Genomic DNA, 27,381 nt, shown 5'->3' with positions numbered 1-27,381 from the left:
CAAGTAACTGTTTAAGTACTGGTGTTGAAGCTGAAGCTCCAATATTTTGGTCGCTTGATGTGAACAACTGATTCACTGGAAAAGACCCTAATGCTGGGAAAGATTGAACGCAGGAGGAGAAGGGGATGACAGAGGGTGAGATGGTTGGATGGCATCACTGACTTGATCGACATGAGTCTGAGCAAGCTCCAGGAGCTGGTGATGGACAGGGAGGCCTGGCATGCTGCAGTCCATGGGGTCACAAAGAGTCGGAAACGACTGAGTGACTGAACTGACTGAATTGTTTAAGTAGTACTTAACTGAGAAAGAGATAATGTTTTAACAAATATTTAAATACCCAGTTAAAATCACTGTTTACTTTGGCACTTGTATCATGTAAAACTCTGTTTTCTTATGAGAAACTACAAAGAAATAAAACCTTTCGTTCTCTTTAGTAAGAAAAACAGAAACAACAAAAAAAAATAGAATAGTTTGAAGACAGGGAAGTGATAACAAACTGTTATCTTAAAAAATTTTCACCCTCATGCTGAGGTTATTAAATTGGATTTCAGGTTTTATGATCTCAATGTTTTCTTAATTTCCAGCCTTCTTAGAAGTTTATTAAAATAAAAATGCAGGGACTTCCCTGGTGATCCAGTGGCTAAGACTCAGCACTCCCAGTGCAGGGGACCCAGGGTTTGATCCCTGGTCAGGGAACTAGAGCCCACATGCTGAAACTAAGAGCTCACACACAACAACTAAAATATCCTGCATAGCAACTAAAAGGCACCGCATGCCACAACTAAGACCCGGCACATCCAAATAAATATTTTTTTTTTAAATGCAAGAGTCTTTCCCATTTTATACAAATCAGAAATTTTCAGAGAAACAAACTTAGGAAAAATCCCTGGATTTATGCTCTGAGGACATTTTAAAACTAACGATATTGGTTACCAGGGCAAAACATGGAGTTTTCAAAGTCACAACACAGTCCGTATCCTGCCTGTAACTTTAGGGGCTCATACTTTTATAAAATACTCTATTGATTCTTTTAATATTTGTTCTTTGAGTCCAGAGGGGAAGTGAAGGAAGATTTCTCTATAGGAGGTATCCACAGCATCCATCTATTGACTCTCCCTGACCTTTGAGACAAAGGTACTATCTTGTCATTGCTTAAAAGGCCTAGAAAATATTTCTGAGGGCCAACTTCCTGTGGTAACTAAAACCTGTTTTGAGATTATTTAAAGCATCTTAGAATAAGAAATAATGAGCTGTTACTACCGAATGTTAACATAGGGAGTTCCATTTTAAAGTAGCCCAGCTTAATGCAATGAGTATTAAATTAATTTTAATTCTACTATTTTGTCCACTCACAACCAGGAAGCTACAGATCTATCAGGCTCCCAAGCCTGGCTTCTTTCCACTCCACCACACTGCCTCCCATGAAAGGCTTGGCTTCTTGGAAGCAATCCTTGGGAGCCCCAGGACAGAGCCACCTGTCCCCTCGACAGGGGAAGTCAGCGAAAGATTAACTCAAGTGGCGCCATGGTAAAGAACCTGCCGGCCAAATGCAAGAGACACAGGAGATGTGGGTTTGATCCCTGGGTTAGGAAGATCCTCTGGAGGAGGGCATGGCAACCCACTCCAGTATTCTTGCCTGGAGAATCCCACAGACAGAGGAGCCTGGCGGGCTACAGTCCATGGGGTCTCAAAGAGTCAGATATGATGGAAACAACTTAGAATGTATGCATGGATACACGTAGGAGTGTGGTGTTGTAGGAATGCTATGCGGGCAACTAGAGACCTGAATGGGCTTCCCAGGTGGTGCTAGTGGTAAAGAATCCACCTGCCAATGCAGGAGATGTAAGAGATGAGGGTTCAGTCCCTGAGTTGGGAAGTTCCCCTGGAGGAGGGAGGGCATCACAACCCACTCCAGTATTCTTGCCTGGAGACTTCCACAGAGAGAGAAGCCTGGGGGGCTACAGTCCATGGGGTCTCATAGAGTCGGACACGACTGAAGCAACTAAGCATGCATGCGTGCAGAGACATGACTATCAGCAGCCTAGAGTCTGTAAAAGGTTTGGGGTGTTTGAATATCCCTCAAAATTCAATTTAGGATTAGAATGAGAAGGAAGGTAATGATCCAGGCAATAGTCATTCTGGGAGGACACAGTCCCTGGTGGTAATGAGTGGATTAACTTCGTCTTTCCTCCCTTCATCCACTACACCAAAACAATTCTGTAACAATACTGTGCTTTCTTTTATTTCCACCTCCTGCTCTTTCTCTCCTTTTCTTCTTAGTGAAACACTAAGTTCATGCCTTTTAAAACTAGTAGTGAGCAGCTGCAGAAAGTGACCCTTCACGATTCACGTCCCTCCCCACAGTCAGTGCAAATTCTACCTCTAAACTGGTGCATCACATCTCATTAGAGGAAAAATGGCACCTCCTAAACAATGGCTGAAGAGAAGGGGTGGGGGACACACATATTTTGGCAATCAGGTTTCTGTCACTGAAACTGCTGATCAGACCATAGAAATAAATTCTGCAACTGACCATTTGTGAAGTCATTTGAGACAAGAACTTAGTTAAACTGACACAGGTTCACTGGTGGGTTTATGACACTGGACAAACAAGATACACTTGCTTGGGAGAAGGCTAATTCTGCACATTTAAGACTGGCAGCTTCAATGGAGTGTCCTAGGACAGGGTTGAGCTCAGGCTATTTCATTCAATTGTTAAACAGTGTAAGTTGAAGTCTGGACAAGATAAACATGACACTAAGACTGTTCACCAGCAAAGATGAACTGCAGGGTTCAAACAGCAGCCAAAGTCCTGCCAGTTAAAATGTCAGGGAGGTGGGAAGGACAGGGAGCTTGGGCTCTTCTTGTGAGTGTGTCCAAGTATCCATGACTAAGGAGATGTACAGAGTTTTGCATTTTCAGACAAGCAAGATAACTGAGAAGATCTGTCTTACATGTACCTGTATATAAGGCAAAAAAACACACCACTTCATATTTGAGTCTTTATGAAATTTCTCACACTCTGGGTTTGACTATTTTTTAAATAGAAGATCAATTAGCCAACATAGACTTTAATCAATGCTAATTTTAACTGTTTGCAAAGGTCAATCTGATGAAACTTACATTTTAAAAAAAAGGACGGAGATTAAGCCCCACTTCTTAGATAGTCTGATAAATCAATAGACAGTGAGAACTTGGAATCCTTTTTCGTCTTTAATATCCTTCAGCTGATTCTAAGGTGCAACAGCCAAGGTTGGAAAAGCACTAATCCAGTAAAATCAGCAATTTTTAAAAGAACAGATTTAGTAAATATTCCTAAGGTTATGATAACCTCACAGTGACAAGTGTTGGGTTTCACTTAAGCATTGATGGGTGGCTATTTAAAAAGAATTTTTAAAAATACAATGTATGGTTAGGTTGCAGTGATTGTGAATATTCACCTACAAAAGTCATAGAAAATTAAAACTCTTCCTAGTATTACACCAACGGGTGATTGATACTGGGGGTAAAATTTCCACTGATAGCATCTAGGGACGCCTGACAAGGTTGTTCATGTTATGCACTGCACAACTCCAAGGGGTTACATTCATACAACATTTGCATCTCATTGGGGAAATAGGAGTGTAGTTTAATATTCAGGCTTTTGTCATATTTAGACATACATCATAAAATGTTACCCTATTTTGTACAGAAATTATAGTACAGGAGATTTTTTCTCTCAGTGTAGAAAATGTGTTTTGCTTCTCAGCTGACAAAGAATAAAATAAAATGTTCTGGTGCTGAAGCTAGAGACAGAGAAGTTAAGGTGAACATCTGTTCTTCATATCCATCCAGTACCCCTTCTTCTTTTCTATGATATTAGACACCCTCCTTGTATTAGGCAATATTCTCCAGAGAAACAGAACCAATAGGATGTATACATGGAGATTTAGTATAGGAATTGTTTCATATGATTATGAAGGCTGAACAGGTCCACAGTCTGCCATCCGCAAACAGGAGAACTCAAAATGCTAGTGATGTAATTCAGTATGAGTCCAAAGGCCTACAAACCAGAAATATTTCTTCAAAAGCAGAAAACGTGGGTATCTCAGCTCAAGCCAAAAGGGTTTCATATTCATGCCCTCTTCTGAACAGTGACATGGGCTAAAAGACAGAACTTCATCCTGAGATGCACCATCTTTACTCTGCAGTATTGGAACAAAGGAGTGTGTGTGTGTGCATCATGGATGACAGAGGAACTGCCAGTGACAAAAAATAATCTCAACTTTGATTCTCTTAAAAGGGATTTATGTTACTTTTTCAAATTTTCCCTATGCTCAGTACCTCCTCCAATGTGAGATCACCTCTCATTCACTATCATACCAGCAGCCTGATCCTTTTAATAATTTACCATTTCGAGGAGCCATGGAAAGAGAAAGGAAATTGCTTTCAGACACTGTCTTATTCAAGCAAAAGGAAATGGTTTCTGAACCACAGAAAACAAATAAACATGCCTCTACCTGGAACTTCACTAGTATTTGCCTGTTGTCTGGCACTAAAAGATGTGCTTTAAAATAATGGTGCAGTGTGTGACTGGAGATTCTGAATGCTAGCAGGGATATCTAAACTCTGTAAGACGATGTTAACAGTCTAGGACCACTGAACTTGGATGAACTCCCAAATACTGGGTGTCAAACCATGTGCTAAATGTCTTTCCATATAGCGAAATAAAATGCCAAATCCTTAATGGCAGCCCAGCTTTGACAACTTCCAAAGAAGTATTTTCTATTACTGCTCAAAACATAATGCAAGCACACTTACATACATATATGTATACAGCCATGGTGAATGACAACAGTCAATACGGATGGTTGGCACTGTAGTGACATTGTTAAGCCTTCTAAAGAATTATACATTTTCTATTCTCATGTCATTGATACATCGTTCATCCTTTGCTTGTGAATTGAAAAAATGCGTACTTTGGAACTCTGTGGGATCCTGCTGAATTCCTCAGAACCATGGTCAAACATAGTTAAATGGTTATCCTTTTCCATAATGTTATTCTTGGGCATGGAAAGGAGTATCTTTTTAATAAAGGAAAATTGGCAGGGAGATCTCTTGCAGTGCAGTCCTGGTTTGGCACAAAATGGGAGGCGCCAGGGATGCAAACATCTCATCTTCAGATCCTTACCTGGCAAAGACACAAGAGGACACACTGCCCTGGCAACGTGTAGCAGTCGGCGGCACCACGGCGGGTCGCAGGCCTTTGGACTGACCCTCGCTCAGATGGTAGAAATCCAAAGTAAAGCAATGTGACCTGGCAAACACAGGATCCTGGAGCAGAGCGTGTGATTTCTTCCATTCCTATGGAGATCCTCATTTGGCTGGAAGTCCACTCCAGGGACAAAGTGTTTCCAGATCTTTGGCAGAAAAAGAAATGCCCTCTTTTCAACTTTCTCTATTTCAAAGAAGTAGAATGCTGACAAGAAAATATGAGTATCATCTGTACTATTGCTATAGAAATAATAGCCATATAGATTTTAGTGTTGTACAATAGTGATGTTAATGGTGGCTACTTTCAAGATCATTGAAAGAATATAACATTCTTCTCTGAGCTATAAAATAAGAGATAGTAGGTGAAATATATAGGCATGCATATGTGTTGTATGTATGGTATGAAATATGATAAAATATGTAAACATATGCATATATGCATGATATATGTGTGTTCACACACATGTGGCCTATTGAGCATGTAGGACTCATGAGGTATAATCATAAAAAGCCATTTCGTTTCTGTATTCTGTACTCCTCTGTCCTTTTGAGTCTGGGGACATCTTCCTCTGCTCCAGATGGAAACACAGACAATTTCATGCCTTTTCTGAGCACACTTAGGATACAGAAAAATCTTATAATCACTTGAAGCTGTAAAATAGGATCATGATTCAGAAACTAGAATTTCTAGTCTGAGATATAAATCAGTGTGGCAGAAGCTAGGGGATCCTCCCAACCCTGTTCCATCTCATTTACTGGGTTTGCACACCCGTCTCTCAGCTCTTGTGCTGGTGGTCTATGAATGGCTCCCAGAAAATTCTCTCAGGAGCCCCTGAGAAAGGAACAGTTCTGCCATGCAGGTTAGACCTCTCCCTCATATATTACACTAAGACTAGACTTTCACCTGAAATCACATCCCTGTTCTGCTTCTCCACCTTCCTTATCCTTAAACGTACTGACTTCTTCTGAAGAGCATTCCTTGAAAGGCTGTTTGCCTTTGAATTCCACACTCAGTTTCTGCTTCTAGAGAACTCAATCTGAGACAAACCAAAAAATCTCTACTTTCATTTAAAGTGATGATTCTCTGCCCTCCACTCAAGAGTTGTCTATAGGAAGGTTATCAACCATCAGAGAAGTGGGTACTTCCTTACTACATTTACATCTCCCCTCTATACTCACTCCACTCACTGACTGCTTTTATCAAATATTTTTCCTACATCTGTTGATGTAAATATATGGTTTTTATTTTTAATACTACAAATAATTCACTGAAATTTTCTGATATTGAAATTTACTTCTGGTGGTTAAACAAAAAAAGCCTTACTTAGTCATGATGCTCTGCAGATTTTGAGGCTATATTAAGACACATTTACATCTCTTTCATTTTTATTTCTCTTCTCTATCCTAATAATATTTAGAATTTTAGTTCTAGAATGTTAGGAAGCTTTCTTGTTTTGTTTTTTGTTTTCTTCCCTTTCACCCCCTGATAAATTTTTGGACAAATAAACTTTAGCACATCTATTTACTCATCTTTATTTCTTATATCTTTGGCTGTATCTCCTAGAGGGTTTTTTTTTTTTTTTTTGTCTTATTTGAGTATTTCCTCCAGGAGTATTTACAAAGTGGTTCTTTGTATGGCAAACTTGTTATGACATGGACCCTCCATGGCATTGTTGAAATCTGACCATGGGTGTCTTGTGGGTGGTAGGCACTCATAAGTAAATTTCAGAGTCATTTGAGGGGCTGCTGGCTACCTTGGAGCCTCCACAGGGCAAAAATTCACTTTACAATTGGTCTCTTGTATACCTCCCATATCTTGACCCCCAAAGTATACCCATCCTCTCCTATCACTGGGGTCTCCTTGCCTAGAAGGCAGCTCGTGAGAAAGTCTGCCTGAAGACAAGGCAAGCCTGGCTATCTTCACCGTGTTCACAGGAAATGTGTGTATCCTTGGTCTTCCAAATTATCAGTTCCTCCCACTTACTACCTCTCTCCTCACTAATGCCTTCTGAGTGCCTCCAGCCCAGCTCTCCCAGGCAAGAAAAAGAAAACAAACACACATCAGGTGCTTCCAAATACTCTTTCACTCTCTATAAACTTAAAAACAAATTTGTCTCTTAATTCTTAATAAAATGCTTGTGTTCAGGCATTATTCTTTAACTTCAAACTTTGGAAGATGAGGGTGCCTTTCTGTTTCTACTCTCCTGAAATAGTATTATTGTAATTTTGGTTTAATAAATACTCCATCACCAAACAAGAAAAACAATTGCAACTATGTGTTGCAACAGATGTTAACTGGCCTTATTGTGGTGACCATTTAGTAATATTAGCATGTTATGTTTGAAACTAATAAAATATAATGTGAATTATATCTCAATAAAAAAATTTAAGATGATACTGTCAGAAAATGGAAGTGTTTAAACATGAGAGGAGATTTATATAAATTAGAGAAAAGTTGAGTATAATTATGACAAGAACATAGGAAAAAATATGAATAAGACACTAATTCCTGGAAAAACATACCAAAAATATGCAGAAAAGGAAAAGTAATTCTTGCAATACTTAGTTCACTTATAAACAGAGTTTACATGTTAAAATAATTTAAATCTGGAATAGAACAATAATACAATCACAATTACACTATTTTACAAGAATAGAAACAGGGGAGAACCCTCACCTTCCAAAATTAAAAAATAATTCCCAAAATGAAAAATTAAGAATTGAAAACACAAGCATACTATTATGAGATAAAATGGGGTTTGTTAATTTTATAAAAAGTAAAATAGTGTTTTTATCTAAGGGCAGGGAAATGGTAAGAAGTGTAATAGCAAGGAACTTTCATTTTTAAAAAAGACTGTAGATTTCTTGAATACTTATACTTTGTACATATACAAATTTTATAGAAAATAAAAAGCAAATTCTTAAAAATCAAAGGCTTAAATATGGATTATTATGTAGATGGCACTGGGACAACTGGTTATCCATAAGGAAAAGATAAACATAAATCTCTATATTTTTCATCATTCACAAAAGTAAGTTCAAAATGAATGTAAGACCTATCTGTGAAATGCAAAGCTTTAAGTTTTTAGAAAAATATATGGGTGAATATATTTATGATATCGGTCTAGGGCAGAATTCTTAAAAGGCAGAACACTATAAAATGTAAGGGAAAATACTGATAAATCATCTTGCACATTACAAACAAAATCTTCTGTATCAAAAAAGTCACCATAAGCAAGGCTGAGACAAGAGACATTATGGGAGAAGATATTTGCAAAGTATACAATTGCTAAAGTATCTATAGTATATATGGAATTCCTGTAAACAATAAGAAAAATGCAAACAAGTTTAATAGAAAAAACAAATCAAGCAAACAATGTAATCAGTTAATTTGTGGAAGAAGATATCTCAATGATCAATAAATATCAGAAAAGATAAGCAAACTTACCAGGATTAAACTAAAACAAGGAGAAATCATTACACACCAGTGGTATAGGATGGGGGGAAGAACAATATAAAAGTTGATAATACCAATAATTGGAGAGTTTGTGGAAAAAGAGAATGTATGTATTGCTTATGAGAAAACAAATTGGTACAACTACATTGGAGAAAAATTATGATAATACCTAGAAAAGCTGAAAATGTACACAGGACATTGATTGAACTTCTAGGTATAACCTTCAGACTTAGAGAAATCACTATACTTGTGGCTAAGGAGAATTACACAAAGATGTTTTTTCTTGCATTGTTTGAAACAGGAAAAAATGAACAATAACCTAAATCTCCATAGATAAGAACTAGATGAATTAGACAGTGGTTTATTCATACAATGGAATACTATGCAACTGCTGAAAAGAATGAATTGGATGTACATGGGAAAATTTCAGAAACATTACCAAAGAGACAGGACCAATGTGAAATTGGAAATGGTACATATAATTCTACATATGTGAAATTTAAAAACACAACAATTCTATTTATGTTCATAGACATAGATATATAGAGTAATACTCTCAAAATATTTATGAGAATACTTCCCAACCAAGAGCAACAGCAAGTTTGACCTTGGAGTACAAAATGAAGCAGAGAAAAGGCTAACAGAGTTTTGCCAAGAGAACGTACTAGTCATAGGAAACAACCTCTTCTAACAACACAAAAGATGATTCTACATATGGACATAGCCAGATGGTCAATACCAAAATCAGACTGATTGCATTATTTGCAGCCAAGGATGGAGAAGCTCAATAACAGTCAGCAAAAACAAGACTGAGATCTGACAGTGGCTCAGATCATGAACTGCTTATTGCAAAACTCAGACTCAAATTGAAGAAAGTAGGGAAAACCACTAGACCATTCAGGTATGACCTAAATCAAATCCCTTATGATTATATAGTAGAAATGACAAATAGATTCAAGGGATTAGACCTGACAGACAGAGTGCCTGAAGAACTATGGATGGAGGTTTGTAATACTGCACAGGAGACGGTGATCAAAACCATTCGCAAGAAGAGGAAATGCAAAAAGCAAAAATGGTTGTTTGAGGAGGAAAAAGAAATAGCTAAGAAAAGAAGAGAAGCTAAAGGCAAAGGAGAAAAGGAAAGATAGAGTGATCTGAATGCAGAGTTCCAAACAATAGCAAGGAGAGATAAGAAAGCCTTCCTCAGTGATCTATGCAAAGAAATAGAGAAAAACAATAGGATGGGAGAGACTAGAGATCTCTTCAAGGAAATTAGAGATACCAAGGGAACATCTCATGCAAAGATGGGCACAATAAAGGACAGAAACAGCAACAATCTAACAGAAGCAAAAGAGATTAAGAAGAGGTGGCAAGAATACACAGAAGAACTGTACAAAAAAGGTCTTAATGACCAATATAACCACAAAGATGTAGTCACTCATCTAGAGCCAGAAATCCTGGAATCTGAAGTCAAGTGGGCTTTAGAAAGCATTACTACAAACAAAACGAGTGGAGGTGATGGAATTCAAGCTGAGCTATTTTAAGTCCTAAAAGATGATTCTGTGAAAGCGCTGCACTCAGTATGCCAGCAAATCCGGAAAACTCAGCAGTGGCCACAGGACTGGAAAAGGTCAGTTTTCATCCCAAACCCAAAGGAGGGCAATCACAAAGGATGTTCAAAATACTGCACAATTGCACTCATCTTACATGTTAGCAAGGTAGTGTGCAAAATCCTTCAAGCAAAGCATCAATAGTACACGAACTGAGAACTTTCAGATGTACAAGCTGGATTTAGAAAAGGCACAGGAACCAGAGATCAAATTACCAACATCTGCTGCATCAAAGTAAAAGCAAAGGAATTTCAGAAAAACATCTACTTCTGCTTCATTGACTGTGCTGAAACCTTTGATTGTGTGGATCACAACAAACTGTGGAAAATTCTTCAAGAGATGGGAATATTAGACCACCTTACCTGCCTCCTGAGAAACCTGTATGCAGGACAAGAAGCAACAATTAGAACTGGACATGGAACAACAAACTGGTACAAAACTGAGAAAGGAGTACATCAAGGCTGTATACCGTCACCCTGCTGTTTTAACTTACATGCAGAGCACATTATGCAAAATGCTGAGTTGGATGAATCACAAGCTGGAATCAAGATTGCTGGGAGAAATTTCAATAACTTCAGATATGCAGAGAATTTCAGAAAAGCATCCAAAGACACCATCGTTATGACAGAAAGTAAAGAGGAACTAAAGAGCCTCTTGATGAAGGTGAAAGAGAAGAGTGAAAATGCTGGCTTAAGACCCAACATTCAAAACACTAAGATCAAGGCATCCAGTCCCATCTCTTCATAGCAAATAGATGGGGAAAGAAGGAAACAGAGACGGACTTTATTTTCTTAGCCCCCAAATACTGCAGATAGTGACTGCAGCTATGAAATTAAAAGATGCTTTCTCCATGGAAGAAAAGCTATGACAAACTTAGACAGTGAATGAAAAGGCAGAGACATCACTTTGCCAACAAAGGTCTATAGAGTCAAAGTTATGGTTTTTCCAGTAGTCATGTACAGATGTGAGAACTGGACCATAAAGAAGGCTGAGTGCCGAAGAACTGATGCTTTCACACTGTGGTGCTGGAGAAGACTCTTGAGAGTGCCTTGGACCTCAAGGAGATCAAACCAGTCAATCCTAAAGGAAATATCAGCCCTTAATATTCATTGCAAGGACTGATGCTGAAGCTGAAGCTCCAATACTTTGTCCACCTGATGTGAAGAGCCTACTCACTGGAAAAGATTGAAGGCAGGAGAAGAAGGGGATGACAGAGGATGAGATGGTTGGATGGCATCATCGATTCAATGGACATGAGTTTGAGCAAATTCCAAGAGATACGGAAGGACAGGGAAGCCTGGCATGCTGCAGTCCATGTGGTCACAAAGAGTTGAACATAACTGAGCAACTGAACAAGAGCAACAAGGGAGGGTAAGAGGGATGGGAAAAGATGGAGAAAGGATAATATTAGATGCACTGGCAATGCTTGGTTACAAACCCCCAAACAAAAATGACCTGAAGCAAACAAACAGAAGGCTAACATTTGTTGAACCTATGGAAGTAGAAACATGGGTATCTGAAACAATAGTTTTCTGTATGTTTAAAATTTTGGGCAACAGTTATGTAGAAGAGTATGCACCAGCTGACCATCAGATATCCAGTCCTGTTTATGGTTTCTTCTGAACACAGTTTTATGCTTTTAGCCAAATCCCTTAGCATCTTTTCATCTCAGGTCCTTTATTTGTAAAGGGAAGGTAATAGCATTTTGCCTAGTCTGTTTCAGTGTTTGAGAGATGACTAAATGAAAAAAAAAAAAAAAAGCCCCTTTGAAAACTATTAAGAGCTAAATAATTAAATAATTGTTACTGTTTGTGTGTTGACATGTAAAAAAAAAAAACCATAAAACCATATGTCCATAAAAATACTAATGCTAGATTGGGAAACTAATATCAACATACTGTGTGTATTTTAACTATGGGTTTTGTACTGCTATTTTGACTGCAAAATTATACTAGTCATCTCATCCTACTCTGGAGGCTTGACAAGTAAAGGGAGAAAATTGAGTCCCACACTTCTTCCATCTCTGTCCCCTAAATTCTCTAAGGATTTGAAAGATTTAAAAGCACAAAAGTCAGCCAGGAACCACTGGGAGAAAAAAAAAAAAAAAACATGTAAAGATGGTGATTTAGGATATGCCAGTTTAGTCAAAAAAACTCCTGACAAAAGTAACACAAAGCTTGCTTCTATTTGGAACTTTAAAAAATATTTTTTAAAATAATCAGTTCAGTTCAGTCACTCAGTCGTGTCTGACTCTTTGCAACCCCATGGACTGCAGCACGCCAGGCCTCCTGGTTCATCACCAACTCCTGGAGTTTACTCAAACTCATGTCCATTGAGTCGGTGATACCATCCAACACCATCTCATCCTCTGTCGCCCCCTTCTCCTCCTGCCTTCAATCTTGCCAGCATCAGGGTCTTTTCCAATGAATCAGTTCTTCACATCAGGTGGCCAAAGTATTGGAGTTTCAGCTTCAGCATCAGTCCTTCCAATGAATATTCAGAACTGATTTCCTTTAGGATTGACTGGCTGGATCTCCTTGCAGTCCAAGGGACTCTCAAGAATCTTCTCCAACACCACAGTTCAAAAGCATCAATTCTTCTGCACTCAGTTTTCTTTATAGTCCAACTCTCACATCCATACATGACCACTGGAAAAACCATAGCTTTGACTAGATGGATATTTGTCAGCAAAGTAATGTCTCCGCTTTTTAATATGCTATCTAGGTTGGTCATAGCTTTTCTTTCAAGGAGCAAGCATCTTTTAATTTCATGGCTGCCATCACCATCTGCAGTGATTTTGGAACCCCCAAAAATAAAGACTCTCACTGTCTCTATTGTTTCTGCATCTATTTGCCATGAAGCAATGGGACTGGATGCCATGATCATAGCTTTCTGAATGTTGAATTTTAGGCCAACTGCTTCACTCTCCTCTTTCACTTTCATCAAGAGGCTCTTCAGTTCCTCTTCTCTTTCTTCCATAAGGGTGGTGTCATCTGGATATTTGAGGTTATTGATATTTCTCCCGGCAATCGTGATTCCAGCTTGTGCTTCATCCAGCCTGGCATTTTGCATCATGTACTCTGCATATAAGTTAAATAAGCAGGGTGACAATATACAACCTTTACGTACTCCTTTCCCAATTTGGAACCAGTCCATTGTTCCATGTCCAGTTCTAATTGTTGCTGCTTGACCTGCATACAGATTTCTCAAGAAGCAGGTCAGGTGGTCTGGTATTCCCATCTCTTGAAGAATTTTCCAGTTTGTTGTGATCCACACAGTCAAAGGCTTTGGCATAGTCAATACAGCAGAAGTCAATGTTTTCCTATAACTCTCTTTTTCTATGACCTAGTGGATGTTGGTAATTTGATCTCTGGTTCCTATGCCTTTCCTAATCCAGCTTGAATATCTGGAAGTTCTCAAATCACTTACTGTTGAAGCCTCGCTTGGAGAATTTTGAGCGTTACTTTGCTACTGTGTGAGATGAGTGCAATTGTGTGGTAGTTTGAACATTCTTTGGCATTGCCTTTCTTTGGGATTGGAATGAAAACTGACCTTTTCCAGTCCTGTGGCCACTGCTAAGTTTTCCAAATTTGCTGGCATATTGAAGGCAGTACTTTAACAGCATCATCTTTTAAGACTTGAAATAGCTCAACTGGAATTCCATCACCTCCACTAGCTTTGTTCATAGTGATGCTTCCTAAGGCCCACTTGATTTCAGACTACAGGATGTCTGGCTCTAGGTGAGTGATCACACCATCATGGTTATCTGGGTCATTAAGATCTGTTTTGTATAGTTCTTCTGTGTATTTTTGCCACCTCTTCTTAATCTCTTCTACTTCTGTTAGGTCCATACCATTTCTGTCTTTATTGTGCCCATCTTTGCATGGAATGTTCCCTTGGCATCTCTAATTTTCTTGAAGAGATCTCTAGTCTTTCCCATTCTATTGTTTTCCTCTATTTCTTTGCACTGATCACTGAGGAAGGCTTTCTTATCTCTCCTTGCTATTCTTTGGAATGCTGCATTCAGATAGTTCTATCTTTCCTTTTCTCCTTTGCCTTTAGCTTCTCTTCTTTTCTCAGCTACTTGTAAGGCCTCCTCAGACAATCATTTTGCCTTTTTGCACTTCTTTTTCTTGAGGATGGTCTTGATCACGGCCTCCTATACAATATCAAGAACCTCCATCCATAGTTCTTCAGGCACTCTGTCTATCAGATCTAATTCCTTGAATCTATTTCTCATTTCCACTGTATAATTGTAAGAGATTTGATTTAGGTCATACCTGAATGGTCTAGTGGTTTTCCCTACTTTCTTCAATTTAGGTCTGAATTTGGCAATAAGAAATTCATCTTCTGAGCCACAGTCAGCTCCCCATCTTGTTTTTACTGACCGTATAGAGCTTCTCCACCTTCGGCTGCAAAGAATATAATCAATCTGATTTTGGTGTTGACCATCTGGTGATGTCCGTGTGTAGAGTTGTCTCTTGTGTTGTTGGAAGAGATGTTATGCTATGACCAGTGCATTCTCTTGGCAAAACTCTGTTAGCCTTTTCCCTGCTTCATTTTGTACTCCAAGGCCAAACTTGTCTATTACTCCAGGTATCTCTTGATTTCCTACTTTTGCATTCCAGTCCCCTATGATGAAAAGGACATCTTTTCTTTGGTGTTAGCTCTAGATAACATTGGAAAAGAATGCAAAGTGAAGAGAGGACATAAGGAACGTCTTGCATATGTACTCTTTCCAGTTGTGGTCTTCTTAATAAATGAACTCTCTTCAAAAATATTCATTAGATAGAAACAATTAATGCTGAGGCTCTATCCTTGCTCCACTAATTAATTACAGCAAATGAGCCCATAATGTGCATCATAACAACTTAATAAGCTGGCCCAAACTACTTTAGATTCTGCTATGCTAGTGTTTCATCATGGCTGGGCTATTTTAAATAGTTAAGTAATATCTGAACACAAATAGCTTTTGAATGAGCTGTGTCCTTCAAAAGAAACTCTGTCTTAAGCAGATGTGCTGTTTACCTGGATAGAATGACAGCAAAAAATGTTGTAGTAGAAGTGAAGACAAGGAAAGGAGGCTGAAATGGCAAGCATGAGAGTTTACACAAATTATCTTCTTCAGTAATGTAACATCCCTCCCCCCTGCAGCCTGATGCCAACCAGATGCCATTCCAACAGGTCCTTCACATTTTCCATGTTTGTTGGACATGTAGAGTTGAGAATCCAATAGCTGCACTAGCCTCTCTTTTTTGACACTGGTTACATTGTCCATTCTTCCCTCAAATGTCTAAGTGAACCTGGATCAAAGTGTGACTAATACAAGCTCTTTAGTGATGTCTTTGCTTTTAATGAAACCTTAAAGGCAATTAGTGACTCACTGAGTCGAATAGACTTTGTACATCTGGGGATGAGTTAAAACATGGCTTACTGTCAATGAAAGAGCCAAAGGCCCCGGATCAGCTGTGAATTATCTAAGACAAGATTATCTGAAACAAAAGCCCTGATTTCTTTCAAACCAAATGTCAAAATATCTTCCAGGTAATAACATCTGCTATCACCCTTCAGCAAAAGTCAAGCATATCATAGTTTCTCCCTTCTTGAAGCACAAAGAGTTTACCATCCATAAAGGTATAATTCAGGCATTTCCAGAAAGGAAGGAGAAAAAGGGGTGTCAGAGAGCAAATCTGGAGCTCAAGGGGAGCTCTATAAGGTGGTCTTTTTGGAGGACATTTTTCCTGTTTATTATTTGTATCAGATTTCTCTAGAACATATAACCAGGGATCTTCAAGACAATGGAAAAATCCTTGAAACAATGCTCTCAAAATATTTTTTAAACATGAGATGTTTAGAGGCACAGTGAATATGTCAGTTTGACGAGCCAGAAGAAATTTTAGAAGCAAAGGCCAGTAACAAAGAGAAACAATTAATTGCCCTCCTTCCAATTTGTTGTCGAACCCATTATCTCTAGGAGGGAAATGGAAAAAAATGGACACACATACACACACACACAAATCTATGTTTGACCTAAGGGCCAATTTAATAATGGCAGAAACTATATTTGCTCACATTTCTTGATGTCTGTCTCAAAATACATTCTACCTCCAAATTTGTGATGCTTCTGGGATGAGAACTGTATGTATGTATACTTTTAGAAGTGTTATTTTTTGGTAAATTTTGTGGACATAGTCAAGACTGGACTGTAAAACTGGCTCCCTCATCCATTTACTCTCTCATACCTTCCCTCTCATCCCCTCCTTTTTCCTCTGCAGGATTTATTTTAGCAAAACCTTACTAAGATGTCAAATGAGAACTATTTCAAGTGGGTCCTCTCTCAAGTTTGCATGTATTTTTAAAAGTTCATTCCAAAACCCCAAAGCCTCCAAAACTCAAAGGAGTACAGCACTTCTGGAATGACAGCGACAAGGATGAGAGGGCAGATGGTCAGGCCTCAGGGCCCTCTCAGTACAGCACTGATTCATTTACTGCTCAGTCCAATCCGGAACACACAGGAGCAAGAACCAACAGGTGAAGAGAGAGATCTGCACTGTGTGTACTCTTGACCAGGGAGTAGAGGTCAAAGGAATTAAAGTTAGGAGAAAGCTGTCCTTGATTTAGACATTTTCTTAAGAATGTTCCCTGTCGAGAAAAATATCTCAACAAGCCATTTGGAAAGATTTAGGATCATTTTAAACCCCACTGATGCTTCAAAGGATAAAGTGGTTCAGTCAGCAATATATGACTAACAAAGGTGTTTTTCTCCAACAAGTGGAGCCAGTCCTTCCTATATACTGTTGTCATTAACTGGCAGGCAATAAATCTGTCTGGCATTTTCTTAGAACAGAAAAATGAAGATAGGGCCAGATAATCTTGCTTGTTAGATTTCTGTGACTCTTGCTCTTCTCCAGCTTTTCTATTCTCAACTGTCACGCTGCCCATGTGGTCTTGAGCAAAGCCCCAAATGATCAAATCTGTTGGTTTAATGAGTTCATCCAACTCACCTAACTGTGGAAGCCTTCTCTGAAGTTCCATCACTGCACTTCACAGAATAGCTTGGCAGCCGTGATTTCCAGTAACTGAAAAGGCCTCTAAAACAATAGCTCATTTGATTTGAATCAAATTTTATCAATGGTATATCAACTCTAGAACAGTAATTTCATTCAGAAAGCAAACTTCATCAGGGTAAGGTCTCTCTAGTTTGTTCTTTCTCTTAGCACTAAGGCTGACCTTCTTTTGGGGAAGATGTAAATGATGCAAAATATCTAAAGATATATCAATCATACATTCCAAAATAACTACATAATTTTCCTTCAATTTGTTTACATTTATTATATATTAGGTCTTTTAATTTCAGTGAAATCCTCTTTACTTTGAGTTGTTCCTTTTATGACCAGGTAACTGAACAATTTAAGAAAACAATTATATTAGGTTAGTCTAAGAAAAAGGAATTTGATTTCTCCATGACATTAAGCAGTAAAAATGCTATGAAAACTGCTAGTGAAAAAGTAGGATATGAAATTTGTCTCTATGTTATTAAAATAATCACAATAAAGCAAGCAACAGAAATTATTTATAGATAGTCAATAAACATATGTGTGCATGCTCAGTTGCTTAGGTGTATCTGACACTTTGTGATCACCTGGACTGTAACCCACCAGGCTCCTCTATCCGTGGAATTTTCTGGGCTAGAATATTGGAGTGAGTTGCCATTGCCTACTCCAGGGGATCTTTCCAACCCAGGGATCAAACCCATGTCTCTTGCATCTCCTGCACTGCAGATTTTTGTACCACTGGGACATATGGGAAGCCCCCAATAAACATGACAGATGCTCAACTTCAGTAGTCACCAAGAAATTGCAAATTAAAATCACAGTATGATCCTACACACATACCAGGATGCCTAAAATGAAAAGATAGAAAAGGCCAAGTAGAAGTACAAGAGTTCTCATACACTGTTGGTGGATAGGAAAATTAGTACAGCTATTTTGGAAATTTGTTTGGCAGTAACTATTTAAACTGAATATAAACATTCCCTATTGCCTGACAACTCCAATTTAAGGTATACTCCCAAGTGAAATTTGTATATACATTCACTGGATTACTTTTACCAGATTGTTCATAGCAGTAATTGCAATAACCTCAAATTGAAAACAATCCCAAATACACATCAACAGTTGAATGGATAAATATTCATAAAGTGGAAAACTCTACCACGATGATGGTAAATGATCTACAACCACACACAACATCAATGAATCTCACAAGCAGAGTGTTAAACGAAAGAAGCCAGACAAAAAAGGGTACATAATGCATGATTTCATTTACATAAATACAAAGACAGATGAAACTAACTGATGCCTTGTTTGTGTTTATGAAGGTGCAAAGAGGAAGACAAGTGCCCAGAGGATAGGAGGACTCGTCATCCTCCAAGATCCCGCCTTCTCCTGTGCACTCCGAGCACTACACTCACGATAAAATGAGGACAGCTCTTCATGCGAATACTGATGCTGAAGCACATGGTGAGCAGGCACATGGCGAGCAGGCACAGAGCCACAGAGACACGCTTGATGTAGCCTCCAGGGCAGACAAGGCATTGTGCTGCTCGCCCAAACACAGACTCCTGAGACCAACAGGAAACTTTTTCTTTAATTCTCCAATATACAGCCCAGTCAAAGCACAGAAAATACTTTGATTTAGGCTATGGTTAGAAATGGAAACTAGTTAGTTGTGATGTGGTAGAGGGAATGAGTTGAGGGGGTGTCAAAGAAGAGGAGTGGACTTGTTTAATGCATTTCCGAAAACCATTATAGACTTTTACTTCACACGTAATCCTTTTAAGAGAAGTTGCAGGTGGACAAGGCACTAAGGTTCCTTTCAGTTTGGCTAAACTGTGCACAAACAGACCACATGAAGGCTAAGAAGATATAAACAAGAGGATACTGCTGCAACTGAACACAACTACAGCAAAGAGAATCTGACACATGATGTGTCTGGGAGCTAGCTGTGTTGGGAATACATGGCAAATGTACACGAACGGAGTTAAACAAAGGTTATTCTTACTTGGTCAAAGGAGGTTTTTTTCTCTGTAATTTTTCTCTTCTTTTTGTTGATTCCAGACCCAACAACCTTCTCCATGAAAGGGACCCTTCTGATCTATCTTTGTGCCCCTACAGCAGGGGCTGGTACAAAATATTCTCAACTGCTGCTGCTGCGTCGCTTTAGTCGTGTCCGACTCTGTGCGACCCCATAGACGGAAGCCCACCAGGCTCCGCTGTCCCTGGGATTCTCCAGGCAAGAACACTGGAGTGTGTTGCCATTTCCTTCTCCAATGCATGAAAGTGAAAAGCGAAAGCGAAGTCGCTCAGTCGTGTCTGACTCTTCGCGACCCCATGGACTGCAGCCTACCAGGCTCTTCTGTCCATGGGATTTTCCAGGCAAGAGTACTGGAGTGGGGTGCCATTGCCTTCTCCCAATATTCTCAACAAGTGATGTCAAATGGAAGAAATGTCACTATTGATAATTCACTCTGAAGCTTTCTGCTGTCCACCCATCTAATGATTTGTGACAGAAGCCCCCTGAAGGACCCCTCCACATCTCTTTTTTTGTCTTCCTCACCTGCAGGGTCCTTCAGAGGCACTTTTAAGCCGCTTGCTTCTTACCACCTGCAACACTCACCCTTTCCACCCACAGCCCTCACCTACCCAGTGCTCTAGGTTCAAAACATCTGATAGCAGTGCAACTCTGGGAGACAAGCAGATGGCTCATAGGCAAGGACTGTGCTTCTCAGCCCTGCCTGCACATTGGAGTCACTCAGGAAACTAGCAGAATGTACTGATGATGGGACTCCACTCCTAGAAATTCAAACTTGGTTTGTTCGGGCAGATCCCTGGCAGCTGGACTTTTTAAAGTGCAACCATTATTTCTGATGTAGCCAGGGCTTAGAACCACGGCCTTGAGGATAAATGCATATTCCCTAGATGTGGGGAACAGCTGTGAATGAAGCAGAACACACAGGGCAGTAAATAATGGACTCTGGACATCTTAAGAAATACAGAGAAGGAAGTGGGACTGAGGAGAGAACTGAGGTCCTGCCCTTGGCAGGGTTTGGGTTCTGATGAAAAGAGCCTGGCAACTCCCAGATGCACTTCTACTCAGTCCTAAGCAGCTGCCAACCAGTCAGCCTCTGACGGTTCTATTTAGAGCACTAAAGCCCAACTTTAATCTGATGGAGAAAGGAAAGAGTAGGGATGGAGTAGGTGATTCTGCATATGACAAGTTGAGGAGGCCACGCTGAGGAGGAATTTCGAGCAGCACAGTGCCTTTGGCCCTTCTCTTCCTGCCATTGCCCACCTCCAACACCACCCTCCTGTCCACTGCACCAGCGCACATTCCCTTCTCACTCTCGCTGGACAATTCTTTTTATCACCAGTGACATCTGAAGGGAGTGCTTTGGTGGTTGCCATTATTGCTTTAATTTTAAATTTAGATTCTATAATAACTCTTCACAGTGAAAACCCCCTCCCCAAGTAAACTTCAAGCACAGGCTTTAGAAGCAAAGAGACCAAAGTTTGAATGCTGATTTGATCATTTATCAGTCCTACAATATGGGCCACTGCTTCTTTGAGCTTCAGTTATTTTCAATCTATGAGATGGAGACAATACCTACCTTGCAAGGTTTCCTGAGGATAAAGAAGATTATAAAGAACATTGCTGACAATGGGAAGGTGCATGGTAAGCATGAGTTTTCTCTCTCTCTAGAGAAGATGTCTCTCTCAGACCTTCACTGTCCAGTATGGTCACCACTAGCCATCTGTAGCTATTTAAATTTAAAATGAAATTAATTAAAAGCATTTAAAATTAGAAGTTCAATTTCTAGTTTCTCTAGTCACTTCTCAAGTGCTCTATAGCCACACATAGTTAATGATGCATGCACACACACATGCACATACACATCCATATTTTACTGGATACAGATTATAGATCATCTCTGTCATTGCAGAATGTTCTAGTGGACAGCACAATTATACCATCAGGCCTGCCTAATTGCAACTACAGTGAAGGCAGGAACCATCCATGGAACCCACTGGCCAGCAGTGAGGTTCAGGGCTAAATCCTTCTGTCAGAATATTTTATTCATTGTGTGTTATGAAAGTTGCTCAGTTGTGGCCAACTCTTTGCAACCCCATGGACTATATAGTCCATGGAATTCTCCAGGCCAGAATATTGGAGTGGGTAGTCTTTCCCTTCTCCAGGGGATCTTCCCAACCCAGGGATCGAACCCAGATCTCCCACGTTGCAGGTGGATTCTTTACCAGCTGAGCCACAAGTGAAGCCCAAGAATACTGGAGTGGGTAGCCTATCCCTTCTCCAGCAGATCTTCCTGACCCAGGAATCGAACCGGGGTCTCCTGCATTGCAGGCATCCACCTGAGCTATGAGGGAAGACATTCCATTCATAGCATAGCTGATACAGAGACTAGATTGGTAGTTGCCAGAAGTGGGGTGGTGGGGAGTGGGAGAAATGGGTGAACTGTTTCTGTTTTTTCAATTTAAATAAATTGAATAAAAATTAATTAATTAAACTAAAAGTATCAGCATGCTAAAAAAACAATTAAGTGAAAAAGAAGATGCTGAGGAATCTGAAAAGAAGTATGACTTACTCAGCAATTTTGCCAAGGCCGCGCAGGTTGTGTTAGTGTTCGGCTCTGGGTAAGCAAATAAATCCATCCAAGGTTGTCAAGCAAAGGGTATATTTGCCATGAATTTTACTTATTATTCACACACAGCTTCTAGACACTGCCTTGGTCAATTTTGAATTCATTTCCCTAGCAACCTGGGCTAAATTAAGCAATATGACAGAGCCATGAGGCAGGGAACCTTTCAAGAACATCTTAACCCATTATCTCAGACTTTAAATTTGCCTTTTATCTTAGTTACTATGCCAACAATTGTCTGCATCCCCAAGTCACTAGTTCAGGTCATGACTTGTTTAAACAAAAACACAAGAATGCGATGGGTCACAGGGTATGGTTGTACAGGCTGTGTACCGCACAACTCCATGGGGTACCATTTACAAAGTCATCATAAATTTGTATACTTATTCCAACAGTTTCCCAGAAAACAGCAAAGTGCCTTAAATAAGGAGTAGCTTTTTCTGTCTTCTTAAAGGTACTGTATATGTTAGCTGCAAGGGTGACTGCATGGGCCACTCTGTAGCTAGCGGCCAGAAACAAAGAACTCAGAATCCTTAATTTAGGGATAATTCAGCATTGGGGCCCAAGAATGTTCTGGATATCCACAGCAATTCTTTGTTTCAATAGCTGCTGGAGAAATTCTGCCTCATGACTCATTAAACTGGACCAGCCTTGACCTCAGATCTAGAGACTTTCACTGGTTCTGACCAGGTTTCAAGACTAACACAGTGTTTCTCAAATCTGGTTCTACAATTCCTTGAAGAGTTTAAAAAAAAACCTTGTAGATAAAGAAAGTAGATTGGTAGTTTCCAGTGGCAGATGGTGAGGAGTGGGCAAAAAGGATAAGGTGGTCAAAAGATACAAACTTCCAGTTGTAAAATAAATAAATCATGAAAGTGTAATGCATACCATGGTGACTACAGTTTATAATGCCATATTGTATATTTAAAGGCTGCTAAGGGTAAATCTTGGGCTTCCTAGGTAGCTCAGCTGGTAAAGAATCCGCCTACAATGCAGGAGACCTCAGTTCCATTTCTGGGTCAGGAAGTTCCTCTGGAGGAGGGCATGGCAACCCACTCTAGTATTCTGGCCTGGAGAATTCCATGGACAGAGAAGCCTGGCGGGCTACAGTCCACAGGGTCACAAAGAGTTGGACTCAAATGAGCGACTAAGGACAGCACAGCACCAAGGGTAAATCTTAAAAGATCTCATCACACACACAAAATTTGTAACTATGTGTGATGACAGATGTTAACTAGACTTATTGTGGTGAACACTTCACAATGTATATAAATATCAGATCATTATGTTATCCATCTGAAACTACCATAACGTTATATATTATGTATACCTCAATTTAAAGAATTCTTATTCCAAACCACATCTTGGACCAATAAATTAAAATCACTCTTATAGGGCCTGGAGACCAGTATTTTACAAAAGTATTTAGAGTCCAGCATGGTGGATAACTGCTCCTCCAGAAGAGAGAAAGAATGGGACAGAGAGATGGATGGAAGAGGAACCTGATGCCCCAAGTCTGGGGAAAAATTGTCAAAATGGAAATGGAATTTTAAAACGTGTTGCGCAGGCCTTTTAATCACTAGAACCAAAGGTAAACAAAAATGTTAAGCAACATGATCTGGTATTCACGAGAGCAGAGTGGGTCTTCATCATTTATTTTTAAAGTTAAAATTATACTAAAAATATAAACATGTAACATCAAACCTTATTGATAAAACTGTTCTGGAGTGCTCAAACCGAGCTTCAAAGTGTTAAAAGAAGCAAGGAAGGAAATGACTGAGAAGGGAAGGGGGAAGTCGGCCCATTTAACAATAGAAATGAGCCCTCAGCTAAGCCCAGCAGGTAGCATGGCATTTCACAATTTGAGGGCAGGAAGAAGGAGCTCACTGTGATGATATGAAAGATAAGTGGCATAACCACAAGGGAAGTCGACACCATCTTCCCAAACTGCAGCTTGTTTACTGAGAAGACCTTGTGATTTCCTGCTAAATAATCCAAGTGTGGCCTAGTCCAGCTTGTTTCAGATGAGAATGGCTTAGTCATTTTACCCATTTCAAGAGTTTTCTGTGAGTCATGAGTTATACTCATTTCACATTCAGGTCTAAGATAGCCAGGCCCCCTTGAAACCTCTCTGGAATTAAGTCTACCCAGCTAATCCTTTCTGCGCTCTCTCAGAGATGAGTCAGTGCTTTGCTGTCTTCCTCTGCCACCCGGAGTTAGTGAAAAATATTCAAAATTCCCAGAAAAGCAGAAGTATTCTAATTGGTTCTTAGTAAAACAGTCAATTTCATAAATGTATGCTGTATTTTCAAGTGCATGTTCAGAGCCCCAAAATACACATTTACTTTGAATTCCTCTACCGGAAATACATGTGTAAAAAAATTTAGGGAAAAGAACATATTTTTCCTCACCCCCATTTCTTCTTATCCAAATCCTTTACTGCTTTCAAAAGCCAGTTTACTTCTCATATCTTCCACTAACTGTTCCCAACCCCAAAATAGCTTCTTCCTGCTCAGGATTTATATTGATTAACTGACCCTTCATTTGGTTTTATCCATATACTGTATCACTACACCTCTCCATAGTCATTTAGCTTATCATATGGGAGTGTCTTTTCCACCTGTTAAATTCTCCAAATATGTCCATGTGTATAGTAGAAAAATATTTTTTTATATCTGTAGCATTTGTAGCATTCACTGAATGTTAGATGCAGTCTCTAAATTGTTTGTTCTTTTTATTAACAGTTGCTAAGTTGTACCCAACTCTTTGTGACTCCATGGACTGTAGTGTGTAGTCAGGCTCCTCTGTCCATGAGATTTCCCAGGCAAGAATACTGGAGTGGTTTCCCATTTCCTTTTCCAATGTATCTTCCCAACCCAGGGATTGAACTTGCATTGGCAGTGGGTTCCTTACCACTGAGCTACCAGGGAAGCCTATGAGACATCCTAATTTATGAATCAATTTTATCCCATATCTAACTATGCCATTGTTCCCTCTCTCAAAAAGGAGACACAATAATATGTCAAGATACAAAATAAGGTGCCCTGGTTTTCTTACAACTGTTAGACCCAAGCAGCATGGATGCCTGAAATCCTTTAGTGTGTCAGGTACCAGAAACATAGGCGGGGTGAAGGGCCTCCAATGCTCCCCCAGTTGAGACATGTGTCTTGAAAGAAGATTTTTTTAATGAGTAGGGAGGAATGTTGGTAACTAGATGATGGCATGCCATTGACTGTAAAACACATCCTGTTAAAAACTGTTAAAAAATGAAAAAATATGTGGTTTTAAAATCAGTGATATATGGTAATTAAATATGATCTTTTAAATGAGGTAACATGCAATAAAAGTTAGAAAGCATCTTCATTAAAATATTAAAATATTATCATAAATTAGAGAACAATCTATCTTAAAGAAAGATGTATCACAGACTTTCTCCTGAAACACTGAGTGCCAGACAAGACCATCAGCCATGATGGAGGCTGGTGATAGCCCACAATATACCAAGTATCCACTTATGTTCCCAGAAGGTGAACGTGTCCAAAAGGAACAAGAGCTATGGTGTCCTGTTGCTTCAAGAGTGCACAGAAGTTGCAAAGTATAGTTCTGAAAGAACATAAGAACATGAGTTCCATGTTTATACAAAAGGAGGTTGCTGTTTTGTTGCTTGGAGTCCTTAAGCAGCATCAGTTCAGTTCAGTTCAGTCGCTCAGTAGTGTCTGACTCTTTGCGACCCCATGATTCGCAGCCGCCAGGCCTCCCTGTCTATCACCAACTCCCGGAGTCTACCCAAACCCATGTCTATTGAGTCGGTGATGCCATCCAACCATCTCATCCTCTGTCATCCCCTTCTCCTCCTGCCCTCAATCTTGCCAGCATCAGGGTCTTTTCAAATGAGTCAGCTCTTCGCATCAGGTGGCCAAAGTATTGGAGTTTCAGCTTCAACATTAGTCCTTCCGATGAACACTCAGGACTGATCTCCTTTAGGATGGACTGGTTGGATCTCCTTGCTGTCCAAGGGACTCTCAAGAGTCTTCTCCAACACCACAGTTCAAAAGCATCAATTCTTCGGCACTCAGCTTTCTTTATACTCCAACTCTCACATCCATACATGACTACTGGAAAAACTATGGCTTTGACTAGATGGGCCTTTGTTGACAAAGTAATGTCTCTGCTTTTTAATATGCTATCTAGGTTGGTCATAACTTTCCTTCCAAGGAGTAAGTGTCTTTTAATTTCATGGCTGCAATCACCATCTGCAGTGATTTTGGAGCCCCAAAAATAAAGTCTCTCACTATTTCCCCATCTATTTGCCATGAAGTGATGGAACCAGATGCCATGATCTTAGTTTTCTGAACATTGAGCTTTAAGCCAACTTTCTCACTCTCCTCTTTCACTTTCATCAAGAGGCTTTTTAGTTCCTCTTCACTTTCTGCCATAAGGGTGGTGTCATCTGCATGTCTGAGGTTATTGATATTTCTCCCAGCAATCTTGATTCCAGCTTGTGCTTCCTCTAGCCCAGGGTTTCTCACGATGTACTCTGCATATAAGTTAAATAAGCAGGGTGACATTATACAGCCTTGCGTACTCCTTTTCCTATTTGGAACCAGTCTGTTGTTCCATGTCCAGTTCTAACTGTTGCTTCCTGACCTGCATACAGGTTTCTTAAGAGGCAGGTCAGGTGGTCTGGTATTCCCATCTCTTTCAGAATTTTCCACAGTTTATTGTGATCCACACAGTCAAAGGCTTTGGCATAGTCAATAAAACAGAAATAGATGTTTTTCTGAAACTCTCTTGCTTTTTCGATGATCCAGCGGATGTTGGCAATTTGATCTCTGGTTCCTCTGCCTTTTCGAAAACCAGCTTGAACATCTGGAAGTTCACGGTTCACATATTGCTGAAGCCTGGCTTGGAGAATTTTGAGCATTACTTTACCAGCATGTGAGAGGAGTGCGATTGTGTGGTAGTTTGAGCAGCATATTCACACGCTAGTCCACACCACTCCATCAGTGGCTAGAATCTGCCTGCATGTGTGTTTAGGTAGGGAGTGTGTCTTGTGCACTGCTGTATTTCCCCAAGGGCCTTGCACAAGTGTCTGCTGCATGGTGAGTAAGCCCTCAGAGGACTGTGAAAAACACATGTGCAAAGAACTACTGAAGGAAAAACTTAGTTCTGGGGTCAGTAGCTACCTAAGTGAGAAAGTGAAAATGAAAGTTGCTCAGTCATGTCTGACTCTTTGCGACCCCATGGACTAGACAGTCCACGGAATTCTCCAGGCCAGAATACTGGAGTGGGTAGCCTTTCCCTTTTCCAGGGAATCTTCCCAACCCAGGGATCGAACCCAGGTC

At 39.7% G+C, this 27,381-nt stretch overlaps 1 protein-coding gene across 9 annotated transcripts in view; it reads right to left on the bottom strand.

The window, feature by feature from the left end:
• LOC145509620 (uncharacterized) overlaps positions 1-27,381 on the bottom strand; it is a 533,964-nt gene that overhangs the window by 200,169 nt on the left and 306,414 nt on the right. For 5 of the 9 annotated variants that reach the window (XR_014056240.1, XR_014056247.1, XM_081498842.1 and 2 more), the window contains one exon: positions 5,171-5,399. The exons of 3 other annotated variants lie outside the window; for them this stretch is intronic. Coding sequence is in view for 3 of the 6 variants with exons in the window: in XM_081498842.1 (XP_081354968.1) it covers positions 5,171-5,399 (229 nt within the window). In the remaining 3 variants the exon portion in view is untranslated. Of the gene's footprint in view, positions 1-3,607; positions 4,185-5,170; positions 5,400-27,381 lie in introns of those variants that run through there. One more of the 9 variants, XR_014056243.1, reaches the window with a different exon arrangement.

The sequence above is a fragment of the Giraffa tippelskirchi genome, chromosome 6, assembly GCF_054371585.1.
Source record: "Giraffa tippelskirchi isolate mGirTip1 chromosome 6, T2T-mGirTip1v1.2.pri, whole genome shotgun sequence".
NCBI lineage: Eukaryota > Metazoa > Chordata > Mammalia > Artiodactyla > Giraffidae > Giraffa > Giraffa tippelskirchi.
The sequence above is the reverse complement of the archived record's forward strand: the minus strand, read 5'-3'. Positions and strand labels throughout refer to the sequence as shown.